The sequence below is a fragment of the Ursus arctos genome, unplaced genomic scaffold (assembly GCF_023065955.2).
Source record: "Ursus arctos isolate Adak ecotype North America unplaced genomic scaffold, UrsArc2.0 scaffold_13, whole genome shotgun sequence".
Classification (NCBI taxonomy): domain Eukaryota; kingdom Metazoa; phylum Chordata; class Mammalia; order Carnivora; family Ursidae; genus Ursus; species Ursus arctos.
This window is the reverse complement of record NW_026622797.1, coordinates 44335663-44357456: the sequence shown is the minus strand read 5'-3', so window position 1 is coordinate 44357456 and position 21794 is coordinate 44335663. Positions and strand designations below refer to the sequence as shown.

General features: G+C 39.4%; 2 protein-coding genes across 5 annotated transcripts in view; one reads left to right on the top strand and one right to left on the bottom strand.

Moving 5' to 3' along the window:
• NT5DC1 (5'-nucleotidase domain containing 1) overlaps nucleotides 1–21794 on the top strand; it is a 139085-nt gene that overhangs the window by 15869 nt on the left and 101422 nt on the right. The window lies entirely within an intron of this gene.
• Nucleotides 37–7950, bottom strand: COL10A1 (collagen type X alpha 1 chain). Its single transcript, XM_026489244.4, has 3 exons — nucleotides 7868–7950; nucleotides 7197–7365; nucleotides 37–2922 (listed from the first exon to the last, which is right to left on the bottom strand). The coding sequence occupies exons 2-3, from the start codon at nucleotides 7348–7350 to the stop codon at nucleotides 1052–1054; spliced, it is 2025 nt and encodes a 674-aa protein (XP_026345029.1). The 5' UTR covers nucleotides 7351–7365; nucleotides 7868–7950; the 3' UTR covers nucleotides 37–1051.

Sequence of the window (21794 nt, the reverse complement as noted above, 5' to 3'; positions counted from 1 at the left end):
TGCTTTCAAATAAATTCAGCATAAAAATCGGTTGATGTTATTTTATTGCATTGTAGATAAGGAGTAGGTAAAACATGTCATGCTTTAATAAGTGAGGCACAGCTTAAAAGTTTTAAGTAGCAATATAAAAATACAGTACAGAGCATAAATAAATAACATCTTTTCATTTCTAGCCAGATTTTGAAACCCTTGACATTAGCTCTAATATCACTAGAGTGGGAGGCTCAAGGTCCGTATGGCAATGGTCTGTAAACCCACAAAATCATAATCTGTAAGACTCAATATGGAATTAAATCAAATTAATCACACTTGTATTAAATAAATAAACTAGGTTAGACACCCATTTCCAAGTTGTGAAGGGTATATAGAAAGCTTTTCTGCAGTCACAGAAAAGTCTGAAAAGGTTCATGGCTAAAGCACCTTGCATTTCAGATTAATTTTAACATCATCTTTCTTTCTTTATTAGAGCTGTAAGACATCTATGTGCACCTGTACATTTGAATAGATCTTGATGAAGGGGCCATGTAAGCCTTTGAGTCATGCACCATCAGAAAGATCTTAGGGTTTACAGTGCCTTTTAAATTTGAATATTCAAGTATTTGAGTTCTATAAAGACAGGATACCCTCTGAATGTTTCCTAGAATTTCTGTTAATCGGTAGAAACCGACTTTTTTTTTTTTAATGCTGAATTTCTGAAATGGAATTTAACATAATTTAGTGTCACATTTCCAGGTTTCTTTGTGATCATTTTATATTTTTAGCTTAGTAGGACTTTCAGGGTAAATTTTTAAATACTGAAGGAGTTCACAGAAAACTTTAAAGAGCCTTAGGACTGCCGACTAGAAATTCAAGAGGGTCTTCACCTGTTGTTTACTATTGCTGCTCACTTTCTCAGGGGGGAGAATTGGTTGGTCTGAAAGCCCAAATTTGTATTTGGAAAATGAAAATTCGTCACATCTTGTGGGCCTACCTCCATATGCATTTTGTGGGGCGCAGTGGAGCTGGGGAATGGCTTTTCTAGCAGATTTACGTTGGCTCAGTGGGAATGTGCTCACATTGGTGCCACCAAGAACCCTGAGAAGGAGGAGTGGACATACTCAGAGGAGTACAGCCCACTTGATCCAGCACTGGGTAGCTGGAGCCACACCTGGTCGTTCTCCGTGAGATCGAGCACGGCGCTGCCCGAAGCCTGATCCAGGTAGCCTTTAGTGTATTCGTCATACGTGTACATTACAGGGGTGCCGTTCTTATACAGGCCCACCCAAACATGGGTCCCTTTCACATGCACATGGTAGGAGAAATAGTATGTCCCTGGTGTCCTACAGGTAAAGATTCCAGTTCTTGGGTCATAATGCTGTTGCCTGTTATACAAAATCTTATCAAATGGGATGGGAATACCTACAGCTGGGTAAGCTTTGGAGAGAATGACGGTGAAAGCAGACATAGGCATTCCTGTGACTCCCTGGTTGGCGCTAACAAAAGGCCTTTGGCCTGCCTTTATAAAGCCCTCAGATGGGGCTGCTTGGCCTGGAGGGCCTGGGGGGCCTGGAGGACCTGGGAGGCCAGGCTCTCCAATGTGGCCTCTCGGACCTGGAGGCCCTGGTGGCCCAGTGGGACCATTGAGCCCCTTAGTTGCTACACCTGCTGGGCCAGGAGGACCTGGAGTTCCTGGATCCCCTTTAGATCCAGGGAATCCTGGAATGCCCGGTGGCCCAATGGGGCCTCTGGTTCCTGGTATTCCAGGGGCACCTCTTGGACCAGTCTCACCATTGTGTCCAGGCATTCCCTTAGCTCCTGCTGGGCCTACAAGGCCTGGGAGACCAGGAGGTCCTCGAACTCCAGCGTCCCCTTTTGGGCCTGGTAACCCTGGGTTTCCCTTAGGACCGTTGCTGCCTGGTTCTCCTGGGTACCCTGGTTTTCCATCTAACCCAGAGGAACCCCTTTCTCCCTTAGCCCCAGGGTGTCCCGCAGGCCCCACTGGCCCCATCTCACCTTTAGGGCCTGGAATCCCTTGGTTGCCTGGCATGCCTTTTGGTCCTTGGGGTCCCATATTTCCAGGGGGTCCAGTCAGACCTGGTTCCCCAGGATGACCTGCTGGGCCTTGTTCCCCTTTAGCACCTGGACTTCCTGGAAGGCCAATAGGTCCTCTTTGTCCCTTCAGGCCTGGCAGCCCCGGTTTCCCAAAGCCAGGAGCCCCTGGAGGCCCAGCTACTCCTGGAGCCCCAGGGTGACCTTTTGTCCCAGGAATCCCTGGCTGGCCTGGGGCCCCAGTGGCTCCTGGCTTTCCAATGCCTTCTGGCCCTCGTTCCCCAGGAGGACCTTGGGGGCCTGGCGGGCCAGCTGGTCCCCTCTCTCCTGGAAAGCCCCGATCGCCTTTGATGCCTGGCTGTCCTGGAAACCCATTTTCACCTCTTTTTCCCACTCCAGGAGGGCCAGGTGGTCCCATGGGACCCTGAGGGCCTGGAAGGCCCTTCTCACCCGGGCGTCCAGGAGCTCCATACCCTGCTTCCCCTTTCTGTCCAGGCGCACCAGGGACTCCTGGTGCGCCCTTTTCTCCAGGAAGGCCCCTGGGTCCTGGGGCTCCTGCAGGTCCTTGTTGTCCGGGTTTTCCTGGAACAGTAATTCCAGCTGGGCCGGGGAGTCCAGGTGGCCCTGGTGGGCCCCGTGGTCCTGGTAAACCAGCTGGGCCAGTATCTCCTTTTGGTCCAGATGGTCCTTTCTCCCCTGGTTTTCCTGGGAGTCCTGGCAAACCTGGCTTCCCAGTGGCCGATGGTCCCGGTGGTCCAGGCAACCCTGGCTCTCCTTGGGGTCCGGGACTTCCCTGGCCTGGTTTTCCTGGTGGTCCAGATGGACCTGGGTGCCCTCGAGGTCCAGCGGGGCCTGGTGGACCGGGAATACCTTGCTCTCCTCTTACTGATACACCTAAAAGACATGCCCGACACACACACCCAGAGAGAGAGATGATTAGTAATGACCTTGCACTGTCAGTCAGTCCATTTGGGCAGACTAGTCTTAAATGGTTTCAGATAATACATTTTATATTGTGTTTAAAAACACTGCCAGAGAGGATGGTTTCCTCCTCCACGGTAAACCGTGACTACCATAATACTTTTATTACATCCTAATTATCCATGAAAACACACTGGGGTTGAAGAATTCATCTAGAATAAGAGTACAGTGGAGGTATTTACCCCATTTATTTTGAGAAAATCATCTACCTCGAGAGGAAAGGGACAAGATGATATTTAATAGGACAGGAAGAAAAAGACAAATGCAGAATAAATGGGAAAATATTTAAGAACTGTAACAGTTTACTCTCTCAAAAGCTATCCTATCAGACATCAGTGAGAAAATCTGCCATGCGCTGCTGAACACAGTTTAGATGTATGTTGATTTTTTTTTTCACCCTCAGTACATACCATGAACTCCTACATCCTCCTTTCATTGACTTAACATTGAAACAAAGAATTAGAGAATCAGAGCCAGGGGGCAGAGTATATAAAAGAGTACTAAAATGCTTATCTAAAGTTTTCTTTGATTAATGCACATAGTTATTGTTGATTTCATAGAGCGGTGGGTCCATTTGAACCAAATATTTCTACTGGTATAGTGAATTCAGTTCAGAAATCGCTAATTTACTGCCTCTGATGTGAAAACGGCTCTTGGGCCACAAGTGTGGGGAAGCAGAGGACGCATCTTTTAAGAGCTTCGGTCATGAAGGGAGTAAAACAAGTGTCCCTGTGATAGGAGGTGCCCAGTGTTTTGGTTTTATTCATTCGAAGTTGGGATTTAGCAGAGCATTCTGGTATTAGCATATATAATTGGGAACTATTACCATGTCAAAGAATCTTTAGACAGCAATCGTCATAAGCATCTATTATAAAATTCTCTTTTCTTTCTCAGAGAAATTCTTTAATAGCTAGCAAAAATGGTAATAATTACATATCATTTAAATGTCTATTTGCAGAATTTATATTAAAATCATTTCGTGTTTAATAAATCTTTAGGAAGATGGCTGGAATGCCTGTGTATACTGTTTAGATTCTTTTACTGTTGGAAAATGGTTCGTAGTTATGATAGATTTAACAAATGGCATAGATACTGAATGGTTTTTGGTTAAAACCCTGAGAATAACTTATGGCTATGACTTTTGAGCCACATCTTTTTTGTACAAAAGTGATTAATTAATAAACTTTATCTAAATCTTTAGTGGCTTTAGGAATCAGAATGAAGACTAAATTAGAATTAATATTAAGTGAATTGTAAATCACCTTTGAAAACATATGCTTATGGGTATAGTTCACATTAACTGTTAATTGTTGGTACATTATTATATTTTTAAAAAGTCTTTCATATTAACTGGGATAAGTAGTTAGCCAATAGTAGTTACTACTGTTATTCTCTTGGGTAGAGATATTCCTGATATTTGAAATATATTTGGTGACAAATGAAATATAAAGTACATATTAGAATCATTAAAATAGATATGCTAAAATAGGAAAATTATTTTAGACCTGGATATTTATATTTTGTACTAATTAGAGTTATATTTCATTTTGCAAATATTTAAATGTATGGAGCTTTAGTCACCCATGGATTTTCTGAAAATGACATCAATAAGAAGACTATGAGAAAAATTAATTTATGCAAAAGATCTCTAGATATTCATACATATCATTGATAGATTGACCTTTTAGTGTACATATGTTACTTATCTGTAAGTATCAATGGGTGTAATACATTACAAATACAATAGATGAATAAATAGAAAATAAAATAGCACTTTTTTTTTCAAATGCAAACTATGTTAGATTGGGGTTTGCTTCAGAATCTTATTCTGAATCTCTATCTGAACCTCTGATCATATCCATACTAAAAATGATTATCTTAGTCTGGTTGGAAGTCTGTTTAACTGTTAAAATAGGGAGGAAAAACACTCTTATTGAAAATGACTACATAGTGGGGTGCCTGCGTGACTTACGGTTGGTTAAGCGCCCGACTCTTGGTTCCAGCTCAGGTCGTGATCTCAGGGTCGTGAGATCAAGCCCTGTATGGAGCTCTGCGCTTAGGTTCAGAGTCCACTTGGGATTCCCCCTCCGCCACACCCCCCCCCACTCTCTCTTTCTCTCTCTAAAATCAGTAAATGAAATCTTTTTTAAAAAGAAAAGAAAATGATTCCATAGAGCACCATTTGAGACTGGAAGTCCAAGGACAGGGTGATCTCAGTCACTTGGAAGGTTGCCCTCATTGGTCCTCCACAGCTTGATGCAAGAAAAAATGTGAGTTCTGTTGTGTCTTTGGGGAATAGCCCCTCTTTTTCCTTGCCAATTGAAAAAAATTAAGGATTAGGGTGATACCATCCTCAAGGAAAAATGATTACCCAGCAGAAAAGTTTCTGCAATGCCCAGAAATGGAAATAGTGGTTGATTATGTCAGAATATGGCACCCATGGGGCCACCAGCTCTGCATTCTTTGCAGCATAATTTGGTGTGTTTTGACTGAGCCCTCTTTGAGCCTGTGTTGAACAGATGGGCCCAGGAATTACATTGACACTCTTTGTATTTCCGTTATCACCCTAATGGTATACATGTATACATTGTGGGCTTTTGTCTTTCTTTTAGCGCATTAGTGCTGCCAGTGAATGATAATGTACTTGAGTTTCCACCTTGTATTATCAAGTAGAGACTGCCGTGGATTTGCAGTTAAAATGCAGCTTCTAAGCTTTTCATGTGTTAGTAAGATATATGTTTTCATTTCTTCTGCAGAAATAGCCAAGATGATGCAGTACAGTAAGGTGGGAAGATAGAAATACTTCTAACCTTCTACAAGTGGTGCATTTGATTTTTAACTCGAGGCTGGTTCATATGACCTTGGTAAACTATAAAAAGTCTGAATTCAAGGGGAGTAGCAGGTTTCCTTATCTTTTATTCTTTCTTTCATAACTTTTCCTGTATTTTATTTGTATTTTGAGACATTCAAGACTTTTTGTTATGTACCTGTGCACTTATCTTTAAACATTAAGCTGCCTTTCATGAAATGTTTTAAATTTCATCTTTCTTTTTAAGAAGACAATCCTGTAAGTTTAATTTGCTGAAAATGGTTGTCTCCAAAAGCATTATTTGTAAAGTTAGGCAAGTATCCTTAGCATTCTTTGCAAGGTAAAATATATAACTATCATGAAAAAATACTACGGAAAGGAAATTTGCATCCTACAATCTGTTCAGATTATGCAGTTTAATTCAGTAGATGTTTTGCAAGTACTATGTGCCGGATGTCTTTCAAATGCAGTTAGTGAATGTGAAACCTACTAATTGCCCTTCTTTGAGGATCTGTTAGTAGTGTGCATACATTTTCTCAATTCTCTTCACAATATCTGGAAAAGCTCAACAGCTGGGGAAGAGATTCAGGAACAAAGCTAAAATGTATCTAAGGCTACCCCCCAGTACTACCACAGTGTGAGGAGGAGAAGTACCAGTAATACAGCTAACACTTGAGTACTTTACAGCTGGTAACACTTAAACTTCATTAACAGCCCTTTGAGATAGCTGCTGCTGCTTTTGAATGAGAACAGGAAGGCACAGAGAGGATAAGTAACTTACTTGAGGCCCCCCAGTTAGCACATGGCAGTTAAGTCTGTGTACTTGACTACTAACCCATACAAAAATGTATACATAGTTACAGAAATTGCTGCCTCGTTTGCCTATTAAATTTCATGGAAAAGCGTTAGATTTTATTTGATAATTAAGACTCAATTTTATATATATTGGTGGACTGTCTGAATTGGTTGTACAAGTAAATGATGGTTAGTCTAAACTTGCTACTCTCTTTGTATAATTGGTACTTATTTCTCGTTAAGACATTTCAAACTTGATTAATCTGTTTGGAATTAATATTTCTACATTATGGTTAATTATCTGTGCAGAAGGATCATTTGAGGGAAAGACTTTCCACACATAAAAGTTCTTAATATTCTTCAGGTCTTTCTTTCTACTCTACTCACTATGTAAAGGATGTTAATGTTCTGGAATAGACTTGTTTCTTTCCATAAATCATTTTGTTTTAATATTTTGGACAAATCCAGGAGTTTGATGATAATTTAACACCAAACAAAGTTAAAAGCATTTTGTTAAAGAGATCATTAAGATTGTAGAAAGTAACAACCAGTTAGTTAATACAGCAGGATATATAAAATTTACCTTTACTCTTTATGGCATAGGGAATGAAGAACTCTGTCTTGGTGTTGGATGGTGGGCCTTTGATGCCTGTAGGTGTTTGGTATTGCTCCACATAAAATCCTCCATGTACCAGGTGCAAGGAAATTAGCAGCAAAAGGGCTGCTCGTGACAGCATGTTCTCAGATGGCTTCTGAAAAACAGAAAAGCATAATTTCTTGGTATAGACCTGTTTTATTTGTCTGATGTTGGACACACGAATTCTCTGTTTTGTTAACTACCTTTTTTACCTTATCCTATTTGTTTTTAATATATTCCATAAGCCAGAATTAGACATGTTCAGTTATATGAATATGTGACTTAGTTGTTAGTGGAAACCACATTCAAACAATCAAGTAAAACTGAAGTGATTTTACTTTACAGAAACCGAATTGGATGCCTGTATTAATAATTCAAGATCTTTAACATAGTTTGAAATATCTGGTAGTTTCAAAATAAACTAAATAGGACATACTTTTACAAGTATGGTTTTATTAGGGTATCTTTTTATAGAGACTACTACAGATTAAAGTTTCTGAGTACACGTTAGTGGAAAGTCACTTTTTTTTAAATGACAAAAAACAGTTAATTTTTCAAGGCTCATTTCCAAACAAGCTAACATGGAAGTCCACCAGAGCATCAAGTCATAGACTTACCTGGGTGCCAGGAGTTCCTGGAGGTAGTTTCTTGGCAGCTTTCTGAGCTCTCCTGTGTCCAGGTGAGCAGTGCAGAGGGTACCCTCTCCAGAGCTGTCCTGCAGTATTTATACTATTTCTCCCTTACTTTGTGAGGTTACCCTGTGTTTAAGCTCCTCCCCTGAGAGGTGGAGGGTACTAATTATAGTGGAAAGTTCTATTGGGCAGGCATACAAGATCAGGTTGGGCTCTCTTTCCTTGTTTTCTTATTGAAAAATAAACTCTTTGTCTTAATATATATTAATAGTTTTAACCATGCACCATCTTTTTCTGAGTTTTTATTTTAGAAGTTATTACTCAAATGTTTAGGTTGGTTCATGATGGAATAATACGCCCTTTGTATTTTTGAAAGCACATTCTTGTGTTATTTGGTTGAAAATATTTGGTAGTAGGAGAGGAAGTCCTTTTTTGGGGGGGTGTGTATGGATTTGAACCATCTCTAAATTCTTCAGTTATGACATAAGGCCGTCAATGTGTCCATTAAGGAACATTATGTTCCTAAATTTTTATGCAGATAGCTTACCCCAATTCTTACTTACTTTTGAGCTTGAGAAAAACAATTAAAATGTAGGCATGTTGTTTTATATCTTAGGGTTTTAGTGTGTAAGTCCTCAGAAGTTAATAAGAGAGATTTTAAATATGTTAATATCTACTTTGATTTTTACTTATTAAATATTTTAGTTTTCAGACAGAGGCAAGACGTCCATGAATTTGATAGTAGAGTTAGCAATACAATCACCCTGAAGGATTTGGATTCTTTATTTACAACACTACAATAAGTTCAGTAAATAGCTTCAGGTTTTATTGCTTAATTTTGGATCTTACTTTAGAGTTGTGGTAGAAATGGCAAAAGCCTTAACTGATAATGTCATATCGCGTCTAATTAAATGAGATTGTTGTGTTCATTTCAGAAGAAAACAGTTCCTCAAACTTTGCTTTCAGCTTTTTAAAAATAGCAGTGCCTTACCTTAAAATTTCCTTCAGGAATCTTGATTCAGCCTAATTAGAAACATTTTCCCCCCAAAGATAAAAAGTAAACATTATCTTTGTCATTTTCAATGCTTAGAATTCTCTTTAACAAGGCTAGGAGACTTTTAAAGTCAGTTTTCAGGATCCTAAAAAATCTATTAAAAACAGGAAGTTGAGAGACCAAATTTTGTATCTAATTTCATTGTTTTGGAGCTAAATGAAATCAACTGTACAGGTAAAGTAGGTGAGAAGGAAAATTCCGTAACAGGCATAGATACAATGTTTTTAAAACCTCTGCAGAATTAAAGTAGAATGGTTACAGGACTGATCGATGAAATAATTTAGTGTTTGACCAGTAGATGAAATAAAGGTTTGTTCTTTCTCTTGTCCCCTTCTCCTTCCCTGCATATACTTTTCTATATTTTTTTAGACTAAGCCTTTGTAGAAATGTAAATGGATAGTTTATCTCACTGACTGCCTTTCTCCTAACTCTCCCTTTTAAACCTTTCATTGGTTGCCATGTTTAAAAATCTGCAGCGTCCTGTTTCTATATAATATTCGTAGATACATGTGAAACATGACTTTTACATCAGTTCAGATTAACAGGAGAATTCAAAAATTTATATTCTAATCATTCTTTCATCATTTGGAGAATGTCTGTGGAGCAGCTTTTGTGATTATAATATGTGCTCTGCTGTGTCTGTAAGATACCGCAAAAGCTTAGTTAAGAGAAGTGGCTGCCTTTCATCTACTTCGGTTCATTTGGGTAAGATTTTGAAAAAGTAGGTGAGGTCACATGGATGCTGTTGGAGGCTAGGCTGTAGAATTTGGTTTTTTCGTTTTGTTTTGTTTTGAATTTGTTTTAAAAGGAATTATTACAAGTACGTATTCTGGTATTTTGTATGTCTATATGGATACACACATACACACACAGCCATTTATAACTGAGACTGTTACTCTGTTAGATACCATTTGTGTGGAAGTACAGAAGATTAATTCTCAGCTCTTCACGCTGTGCACCTGTGTAGACCGTTTGTTCATCTGTGGCTACTCCAGCTATTTTCAGAGCCTCTCACCTCAAACTCTCTAGGTGTCTGTTAGACAATGAAAAGGTTGGTCTAAGTTTCTAAGCTCTCCCAGCTTTAAAATTAGAGTATTCTTGTGTTTGAGGTATTTTGCTGTTCCCCATGGTGAGACAGTGGGCTTGGCTCCGTTTAGTACTTATTAGAGACAAAGTCCATACCAGCTGGTCATATGCCTTCTTTTGGGCATACGTAAATACATGTGGGTATTTGTCAATCTATATTCCCCTTTAACTTGGGAAAATGTGGTGTCTTTATTGGATAAGGCTTGGACATTCAACCCGTTTTGCAAACAGTGTACTTACTTCAGCACAGGGAATCTGACTGCCGTTTGCTTTGTTAAGTCACATAAGAAGCACTGTCTTGTCCAAAACAGATTGTAGAATCAGAGTATTTGCTAGCCACACCCCACCCAATTGTGTATTTAAAACTATTTTTATTCTGGGAGTTTACTTGTAGCTGTTTGAAGTGAGTAATCTGTGGCTTTATGATGAACACCCATTCCATTTAAAACAGAAAGCCATGCTCTCTAAACTCAGTAACCTAAGTGCATTTTTATAATATCAAATATGAATGTTTTTTGCACATCTAGCATTTAGCCACTCTAAGCCTGTCTTTTCATTTTCACTACCCAGGGTCAGTCAGTCATTCACTGAATATTTTTTGAGTACCTCTTAATGTGTCCGGCATGGAGATAAAAAGTGGGTGAATAATGTGCAGCCCGCACCCTTGCTGGGTTTGAACAGTGGTCCGCAATCATTTTTCCCCAGTCCTGCAGTCCTGAGTGACATGACACGGTTCCTTTAGTCTTGAAGGGTCGGTGATGTAGTGGTAGTTCTGAGACTATATTGTGAAAAAGCTCTTGAGGTAATCATAATGGACTCCTAAGTTGGAATGTCTTGGTCTGATTTCATTGTTCTATTACCAGCTTGTTAATATTGGCTACATAGTTTTTTTGTCATTTTTGTGTGTATACTTTTTAACTTTATTGTGGAAGATTTTAGTCTTATATAGAAGTAGAGATTAGTTACAGTCAGTGCCTAGGTATCCCTCGCCCAATTTAAACTAATCTCAACTCCCTACCACTCAATTCTTCCATTCACCATGCCTCAAAATTGTGGACAAATAGGGGAGTCTGGCGGGCTCAGTCGGTTGAGTGTCTGCCTTCAGCTCAGGTCTGATCCCGGGGTCCTGGGATCGAGCCCCGTGTCAGACTCCCTGCTCAGCGGGCAGTCTGCTTCTCCTTCTCCCTCTGCCCCTCCCTCCCTGCCCCGCTCATGCTCTCTCTTGCTCTCTCTCTAATTAATAAATAAAATCTTTAAAAAAAATTGTGGACAAATATATATTGTTCCAATTCACCAATGAATATATCAGTATACTTCTCCAGAAAATGAGTCATTTTTCTCTTAAACAAAATCTTTATCATACCTAAAAAATTAACTCTTTCTTAATATTATCAAATCCTCTAGTCCACATTCAAATTTTCCCAGTTATCTTAATGTCTATGTACACATGCATATATGCTTACGTAAGTGCATGCATATTTACATGTAAACATGTAGAGATAAACCCACATATGTATAGTGTGTGCATATGTGTATATATATACACATATATATCCATATGTTTTTATTGATTTACTGTTTATTCAAATTAGGTCCATGAATTGTCCGAATTTACATGTTCTGTTAATGTTGTTTTCTCTCCATGTTTCTTTATTTCCTTTGCAGTTTATTTGTTGTAAAACTGGGTCATCTGTTCTGTATAATTTCCCACAATTCGGATTTTGTTGTCACTTAAATTACTTTTCTGTACCTTATATTTCCTGTAGATTGGTAGTTAGTTCTAGAGGTTTGATATCCTTCAGGTTTGAGATACACACACAAATACTTTTTCAGCAAGTGCACTTTATAGACCACGGAATGTGGTATGTTTCAATCAGGAGGCCCTTCATTGCTGGTTGTCTCTTGTTTTGTGGTGTTGACAGCCATTGATTATAATCTAGATTCATTATTTCATTGGAGGTTACAAGATGGTGGTATTTGAATTCTATGATTCTTCCTCTGTTTATTAGCTAGAATACTTCCATAAAGAAAAACACTCCTTCATTAACTACGTGTTTACCTCAAAGTGCATGGAAAAAAGCAGGAGAAATGCCTTTATCACTGTGCAACCTGATAAACTTATTTTCCTAGTATCTTCCAGAGGTGAGCCCGTGAGGTGTTTGAGAATCATTCTAAACTCATGGATTTAAACATATTTTATGTGTTTTAAATCCATGGCAGTTATTATTATTGCTCAGATTTTTTCCCTATCTTTGGTCAGCAATGTGTACTGACCAATATACTATACTAAAATTCCCAATTCTCATGACAGTAACAGAGTTACTCATTTGCTTTGTTCCATAACACTCACAATTTCTCAGTAACAATACCAACATTCACACCACAAAATTGAAAATAGTTTAAAATTATTTTTGCAGTTCTTTTAGTATTTCTACCAGAGCTATATAGTCAAATTACCGTGCTTTCGAGTCAAAACAGCTCATAATGCTACCCACTCAATTCACTGTTAGGTTTATTTGTTTCATTTTGCTTTCAATTTTAGAAACATTCTTTTTTAAATTTAATTTTGTTTTATACTTTCCTAAAATATTCATGTCTCCAATGGTATGCTGGTAAGTGTTTGACAACTGGCTTGGGGGTTCGGGAGCTATGTTTGCTGATATCCATGATGTAATTCCTTCCACCATGGCCAATTTCAGGCCACCACGGTAAAGACAGGTGACTCCCAAAATACCTGAACATTTATCAAGAGCCAGTACAAGCCAGCTTCAGCTTATATTGCATGTTTCTCAAGTCAAATTTATAAAACCAGGAATATTCAGAGAAGCCCGGCTTCTATTACTGACCTGTCCACCCTGTTTCACCCTTCTTCTATAACCTTTTATAAAACTCTTCTTTGGTTTATACTTTTTTTTTTTTTTTAAAGATTTTATTTATTTATTCAACAGAGATAGAGACAGCCAGCGAGAGAGGGAACACAAGCAGGGGGAGTGGGAGAGGAAGAAGCAGGCTCATAGCAGAAGAGCCTGATGTGGGACTCGATCCCAGATCGCCGGGATCACGCCCTGAGCTGAAGGCAGACGCTTAACCGCTGTGCCACCCAGGCGCCCTTTGGTTTATACTTTTATAATTTTTTAAAACAGATACTCATTCATATCCCCTTCTGACTTAGATAAATGGCATCACAAAATACATACTGTATGCCACCTTTTTTTATGTAGTAGTTTGTTTTGCAGATCATTGCGTAGCATTATGTAAAGATGGTCCACATCTCCTTTTTCCAGCTGCATAGTACTCCACTGTGTGACTGTACCGTGGTTTCACACACGTTTCCCTGTGACGGACATATGTGTTATTTCCTCTCTCTTGCTGTTACAAATATTTCTACAGTGGATTGCTTTGTATGTGTGTATTTTTTGGCTGGATATCTTCAGGAGAGATTTTTAGAACTGGGAATCACAGGTCAAAAGGTAAATGCATATGTAATTTTGTTACGTGTCATCACACTCCCTTCTATAGGTGTTGTGTCATTTCACTTTTCCACTGGCAAAATATGAGTGTCTGTTTCCTTATAGCCTCACCAACAGGATAGGTTTAGATTTTGGTGCATTTCTAGATTTTTGCCCATTTTACAGGTGAAAACTGGAATCTTGGTCTAGTGGTGATTTTGATTCTTCTTATGAAGCACATGCTTCAGCATCTTTTCATGTAGTTAAGACCATCCTTCTAGCTCTCTTTTCCTGAAGTGCTCTCTGTCTTAGTAATATAAACCTCTTTTCTGTGATAGAGTTCACGCATATTCTTCCCAGGTTGTCATTTGTCTTTTTTGCTTATGAGTGGGTTTTGTTTTTTGTTTTTTTTACCATTTGAAATTTTCTTTTAAGATCTATACACTTTTGTTTCAGAATAGTATTTTCTTTCATAGACTCAGAGCTGTGAGGAACATGAGAGGTCATCTAGGTCAATCATCTCATTCTTCAGATGAGGAAACTGACTCCTGTGTTATGAATGTCTCCTTCCCTAATGTTTAATTGAGTTAAATTTCTGAGGTGAAGAGCTGTTGACGAGAGAGCCTGTTGAAAGAGAATGCCACCGACTAAGCTAATATGTTCATGTCCTTACCCAAGGAGGATACTGATTTTCCTGTCTCCCTAATCCTTCAGTCTTTCAGCAGTAGAAACAAGAAAGGTGCCCAGAAGCGTAGTTTAGGGCACTGGGAGACCCACAGTGTCTGCCACCACCTCACGGTACCTCATTCCTCTTGAAAAGAATGTAGAAGAACATTCGTAGGTGCTATTACAGTGCCCAGGAGCTAAAAATGATCTATTTGTGTAAATAGTCTAATGTGGCTTAGTGGTTAGATACCTGCTACAGGCTTGAAAGGAGAGATTCATGCAATAAAAACAGGTGTTTATGAAACCCCTGAAACTTCAGGCCAGGTCAAGAAAAACTGAGAGTCATTTAAGGAGTTTAAACAAGGGCTTTATATTCTATTTTCTATTACACATAAATTGCTACATTACTTAAAGAGCTCATAGTTCTGTGCCACAGGCGCTTTAATGACCTCACCATCTTTCCATAGTAACCTGCTGAGTTAAAAATATAGAGTGTCGTGGCCCCTCGACCTCCAGTCTTGGCCACCCAAGAGGCTGTCAGCTATTCAAACATGTGCCTACTCTGTTGGCAAGTTCAGCTTTCACGTGCACTGTGTCCTAAGTTAGAAGGAGAAATTAGAAGTGTAAGCGTCGAAAATTACTGTTTTAATCGGGGAAGACACTTTCTATCTGAATCTTTTTACTCCCCTGCTTTTTATCTACTTTGAACAGCTCCACAGTCACCAAGTACCTGTGGGTACAAAGCAAGGCGTTTGCGCGTGGCAGCATGCAGCCGTCAAGAACCCCACGCCCAAGGCTGTTGCTCGGACCGCTCTTTAACGGACTCGTAGTAACAGTTGAAATACATTCCAGAGTTTTCAGTTTCAGTAATGCTGGGCCCTACTCTACGTAGCCTCTGAGCAAACAACTTTGTTACCTGCCTGACAGACCTCTGCCCCTAACTGTGAGCTGATGCTAAGGGACTCCTCTTCCTGCCATCTCTGGCCCACTGGTTACCCTGGCCAGGTCCCCTGGCCTTCTCGCACCTGGTTTCCTCATCAGTGAAAGCCCTAACATCTGCTTACTTGCTCTCAGATTTTTTTGTTTTTTAAAGATTGAACTTATTTGAGAGAGAGAGAGCACACAGGAGAGAGCGTGAGCAGGGGAGAAGGGCAGAGGCAGAGGGAGAAGCAGACTCCCCGTTGATCATGACCTGAGCCGAAGGCAGATGCTTAACCGACTGAGCCACCCAGGTGCCCTGTGGCTTTCAGATTTTAAAGGTAATCACTATTTAGAGAAAATGTAGGAAATAGAAAAGAAAATTTGTGCACCATAGAGATATAATGACTGTTATTAGTGGTTTTTCCCCCAGTGACCTTTCTGGTGCTAAAATTATATCATTTATCTTTAATCACCTGAGAGTCAAAGTAACTCTTGCCACTTCTGCTGGACAGTAAGTCAGAAATGTAGATGTGCTGCAGTCCTGTCCTGTTTTCTGTTGTTGTTATCGGTTAGGAAGCTTGGAAGGTGAGATAAGATCTATGTGAAGTGGTGGAACAGTGCCTGGGAACGCTCAGTAGATACGAATGATGATGATGTCAAAGAAGTAAATATCTCTGATGTTATGCTTGGTTCCCTCTATAGCGTCAGTCTTCTCAAAGGTTTGCCAGACTATTTTTGAGCCTCTGCTGCGTGCCAGTTGCTAGGTTAGACGCTGCTAGCTGCCACTGGTGCTCTTAATCATGGGGGACACAGACAGCAAATACAGCCTCTTACGGCCTTTGCTTTGGCTTCTTTTAGAATCTAGAATTCACGGGGCTCCTGGGTGTGTCAGTGGGTTAAGCATCTGCCTTCGGCTTGGGTCGTGATCCCCGGGTGCTGGGATCGAGCCCCGTGTCGGGCTGTCTGCTCAGCGGGCAGTCTGCTTCTCCCTCTCCCTCTGCCTGCCGCTCTGCCTGCTTGTGTGTGCGCTGTTCTCTCTCTGTCAAAATGAATAAATAAAATCTTTAAAAAAATAAATAAAAATTTTAAAAAAGAATCTAGAATTCACAGGTTCTGGCGCGAAAGGAAATCCAGGTTCTCATCATCAAACAGTGTTCTCTCATCATATTTCATGCTCATTTCGGAATGTAGCTCCAGGACTCTGGGTCACTTATCATTGAAACTCCACTCTGTGCTGGTAGTGCCTGGTACAAAGCATGACCTTCGTAAATATTTGTTGAACGAAGGGACTGAGAGCTTTAGGACACCAGATTTCAATATTTATTGAGTGTGGGCATTTTGCCTCGCACTTGCGGGCACCCAGAGGTGGGGCCTTTTGCACAGTGCTGGTTTGGGTCTGGGTCTTTTCAGTCCATGTCCTACCTTAAAATAACTCTGAATTCTTGCAAGAGGTCCCAGCATGAACCACTGCTTCCCAAAACAGCTTGCACAAAAGATGGTAACTGTGGCTGCTGCTCTGTCCAGTGATTCTGTCCAATTCAGTTAGAATTTCGGAGTTAGATTTTCCAAAGACAGTGTTTCTCAGGGTAACCATGACAGGGGTATAGAGTTAAGGGAGGGGTCCAAGACAGGGGCTGAGATGGAGAGAGAGAAAAAGGAGAGGAGCCTGGACTCTGGCGAATTTAAAGGGATTTCTTTAAATGTCTCAGAGCCTGAATGTTACCCGTTTCAGAGCAACTTTCTGTATATGCTTGTGCTTCATTTTCAACATTTCCTCACTCATCCGTACCCCATCTACTTGTGGCTACATCAGTTCATTCAGCTTCTCAATGTATTAGACATATATTCTATGACAGGAAATAAAAATAGTCTCATAGCCTCCAGACAGCATTTATTGATTCTTTCCCTTCTCAAAAACTACCTGTTAGCACCTCGTCTTTTGAATGAAAATACATGACCTTTACGGGGGGAAATGTTATTATTTGGAAAGAGAGTACTAGATGACATTTTAGATAGAACAAAAGAGTTTATAAAATGAAAAATTTGAGAATCACATTCAGCATCACTAAAAACTGAATTTTAGGGCTGCAGGAGACACTAATCTCAAATTAAGTACCAGAAACTGATATTTAAATTTTGTTCATAGCAGCCTTAAACCTCCCCCTCCCCCACTTTTTTTTAGCAACTTCATGTAAGTCCTGTAGATGGCAACAAGAGAGCTATGGGTTATACCTGCTACTTACAAAAGTATATTTGGGCAGAGTTAACGTTTTCCTATTAAAATCTTATGCAATAGGTCATCTGATTATTTAATGAACAGTGGAACTTCTATTACCAAAAAGTATTTTTCATAAGTTATAGTGACCATACTTCAATTCAGCTGAAAAAAAGTTTTTTAGCTTCACATGCTGCTCTAACTTGTGGATCAACATACCCATCCCTGGTCGTGGTTTTACAAATATTCTCATTTACGAAACCAAGATATCTTTTATAAAATGGATGTGTGCAATACATACAAGTTTGGATGCAAAGCCAGATGCCTTTTAGCGTTGTGAAATCTGTCCGGAAATGTCTAGCTGAATAGCTCACATTTCTTAAGCTCACCATGTGCTAGGTACAATTCACCTTTATTTCATTTATTCCCTTGTGGCAGCCCATGGGATAGGTACTATTATTATCCCCATCTTTAGACATGAAAAATTGAGCCCAGAGAAGGTAAGCATCCTAGCCAGGATCACAGGGTGGGTGATGGTGGCGTTACGGTTTTCTGTGGATCTATCTTAAGGATTTATGAAGAATCCAGTGTCATTCTGCATATATGACCATTTAATTCAGAACTACTGTGTGGGCTGTTCTTCGTCAAAAATTTGTGTGCGAGTGCAGTTGCGCTGCACTTGCTTTCTAGATCATCATCTCAGATTGGTGGAAACTGTTTTTCATTAATTCAGCTTAATTCAGATTTTGCTAATTAAAAAAGAGACTTCAGTTAACTAAGCTCCCGGTGCTTATCCTGAAGAAATGTCAATATGCTTCATTCATAGCACATCATGGCCTTTTACAATGACTGAAAGGGAGGGTGGGTTTACCAAAAACTTCTCAATGTTTTGGGAGACATTCCACTTCTTACTAATATTTTAATCCTAACAGTGGATAAACCATAGTAAAAGTTAAGAGATTGTTCTGAACAAAGAGATCCCATTTAAGAAACCTTAATGTGGCATTCTCAACTTCAGAGAGTTTGATGGTTCTGGGAGGTAAAAAAAAGCTTTTTATGACCTGATTTATAATTTGAATTCTCTTGCTAGTATATCTTAGTGACCTTTGACCTACTTTTTCAGATGCTAGTATTTCTTTAGGATCAAAACAACTGGACTTTGAGCTTATGATTAATTCCCATGTTTAATTCACTTCTGCCCTTCAAATGGAAAATCTGGCAACAGAAACCTTAAATACATTTAAAATTTAGTATTACCCTGTTTTGAACTAGGACTAGAACACAAAGAATCTTTTTCCCTCCAAATTTAGGTAAGTTCAATATTGTGTGTAATATAGAAAGTTGTGTTCCAGTGTAAAGTTTCATTAGTATAACACCACTTCTTAACTTTGAGTTCATAGCAGTTTCATTAATTAGAATTAGTTTTTAGACATAATTTCTAAGTGGAGTTGATCAGGTGGAATTAGAATCTATATTGGATTTTGCAAAACGTGGCGCTGACTTACAAATGCTAATGAGATACATCTAGAATTTTGCTTTTGGATCCTCATATTCTTACAGAATTTTATAATTGGCACAAGTTAAAAATGACAGAGGATTGTCTTTTTTAATATTTTATTTATTTTAGAGAGAGAGAGAATGTGGGGGGGGTGGGCAAAGGGAGAGAGAGAGAGAATCTCAAGCAGACTCCTCACTGAGCGTGGAGCCTGACATGGGGCTTGATCTCATGATCCTGAGATCATGACCTGAGCCAAAACCAAGATTTAGAGGCTTAATCGACTAAGCCACCCGGGTGCCGCAGGATTTTTCTTAATTACAACTATGATGTTAAAAGAATAAGAACAGATACTTAGATCTATTTTCCATTTTGCCTCCAGTACTGCTTTTGGTTTTATTTCCCCTAAACCATAGTTTCTCACATTGGTAAATACTAGTTTATAATTGCTTTTTTAATTTTGCAACCAGTAGGATTTATGTAATTGCAGCCAAGAAAAGCTTAAAAGCTTAATTTAGGAAAAGGCATATTGATCATATATGACAGATAAAATAATGCATTACAAAAGATAGATGTGTGCTTCTAGTATATAGCACAACTATAAAAAATGCAGATACAATGAGAAAAGAATTATTATTATTTTTTAAAGATTTTATTTATTTATTTGACAGAGAGAGAGACAGCCAGCAAGAGAGGGAACACAAGCAGGGGGAGTGGGAGAGGAAGAAGCAGGCTCCCAGTGGAAGAGCCCGATGTGGGGCTCGATCCCAGAACTCCGGGATCACTCCCTGAGCTGAAGGCAGACGCTTAATGACTGAGCCACCCGGGCGCCCCGAGAAAAGAATTATTTGACAAGAAATTCTAGTAGGAGAATTTAGGAGGGAAACAAGAGTTTTGTAGCCTATGGGAAATAACTGACCTTACTTATTACCAAATGAAGGTTTTGGGGAGTGGAAACTCTCATTCTGTTAACTATAACAGTTTGTGGGTAATTAACTTAAAGGCTCAAAAGTCTGTGTTATTTGGTGCAAATGTTGGTTAAACTTGTATAGATTTTAGGTAATAAAATTATTATGTTTAGGAGCACCTGGGTGTCTCAGTCAGATAAGCATTATTGATACTTGATTTTGGCTCTTGATTTTGGCTCAGGTTATGACCTCAGGTCGTGGGATCAAGCCCTGGTGGGGCTCCTTGCTCAGTGGAGAGTCTGCTTGAGATTCTCTCCCTCTCCCTCTGCCCCTCCCCCGGCTCTTGCCCATGCACACACCCTCTCTAAAATAAATTGTAAAAAATTGAAATTCTAAAAAATAATAACAAAATAAAATCATTATGCTTAAATGATTCTATTTAAAAGCTGATTTCACAATAATATTGAAAAATATTGCATTCGAAAGCCATCTATTTTTAGATCTTATTTTACCCTTAATATTGATACAAAAATTCTTGAATATTTTAATGCCTGTTATATGCTACAATGTAGCAGTACTGGAATGCTTTTAAAATACACTCAATTCTGTTAATGCATTGTTAATAAATTTATCAGCATTTTAAAAAACGTCTCATGTGACAGTAAAGAGCACTTCCGTATTTTTCAATTTCACTGTATAGCACTTCAGGATCTAGTTTTTCAAGTGAGAAGTGTAAATGGGGACCATGTTTATGAGCTATGTGGTTCTTTAGATATTTAACTTGGAAGGGAAGAGGGAAATAAGACTTTAACTTTGTTTTGCTTAAGAGACATTATAAATACTAAGTCGTCTTCTTCACAGTAAGGGCCATGTGTATAAAAGTTATCTGTCTTCGAGAGCCTAGTAAAGCACTTGAGTCTTCTGTTGGTCATTTTTAAATATCATTCTGTGGTTATCACTGTAATTAGATCCGATTCGACTTTGTCTTCCTGTTGGGCTTGTATTTATTGACCCATCTTCTGTGTGTTAGATGCCTTACTTCTTTCGTTTGGCCCACAAGAACCTTACGTGGTAGATACTAGCCTTCTTGTTTTGGGAAGCCCAAGAGCTTGACGGAATTATTCAGGGTTCCACAAGCCAGTAGGTGACAGAGCAGAGAGTTTGCAGACCAGGTTCAAAGGCTGCATTGGCATTTTTCACAAGAGCACGCTATCAGGTATTTTTAAATACTCCTCTTTTGTTTAATTTCCTGTGATTGTTACTGAAATCAATCAACTCTTGCCCAGGTTCCACCTCTTATAAACTGTAGCTGAAACACTAACAGAGCAGTTTATTTGGCTGATACACTTTCTCAGAGTAGAAGCAACTCTGCTCTTGTGGCCACATCGGGCCTCTCTCCCTCTTCTGCCTTCCATTGTTGCTTTCCATTGTTTTCAAGAACAATGACCCCTTTTTTTCAATATTTAAAATTGAGAACACTTTGATATATACATAGTAGACATGATTTTTTTAATACAGAAGAAAGCAATAAAACTAACACAGTGAGCATACATACACCTGCTACCCAGCTAAAGAAATCTCCATTATTACTGCTTTTGAGGGCTGGTGCCCACCTCCTTGACTGTGTTCCCTGTGTTTCCCATGTAGCTACCTCTGCAGAACTGTCCGTCTGCCCTTCCCTCTGTCTTCATAGAAAGTCTGCCGTCCCACATCCCATGCCCAAAAACACACATGTACATATCTCACAATAACTTTTGTTGTCACGTTTTCAGATTGTGTTTAAAGGTATTATACTGTGTGTGTGCTTTTGCAGCTTGTTTTTTTGATACGTTATGTTTTTGAGATCTATCCATATGTTGTTTTTGAGATCTATCCATGTAGTAGTTGTTTATTTCTTTTTCACTGCTATACACATCTTCCCATTATGAGTAATCAGAATTTATTTTTGTTCATTTGATAATGGATATTTCAGCTAAGTTTTGTTTGCTGTTAAAATAAGGCTACTTTTGGGGCGCCTGGGTGGCACAGCGGTTAAGCGTCTGCCTTCGGCTCAGGGCGTGATCCCGGCGTTATGGGATCGAGCCCCACATCAGGCTCCTCCGCTATGAGCCTGCTTCT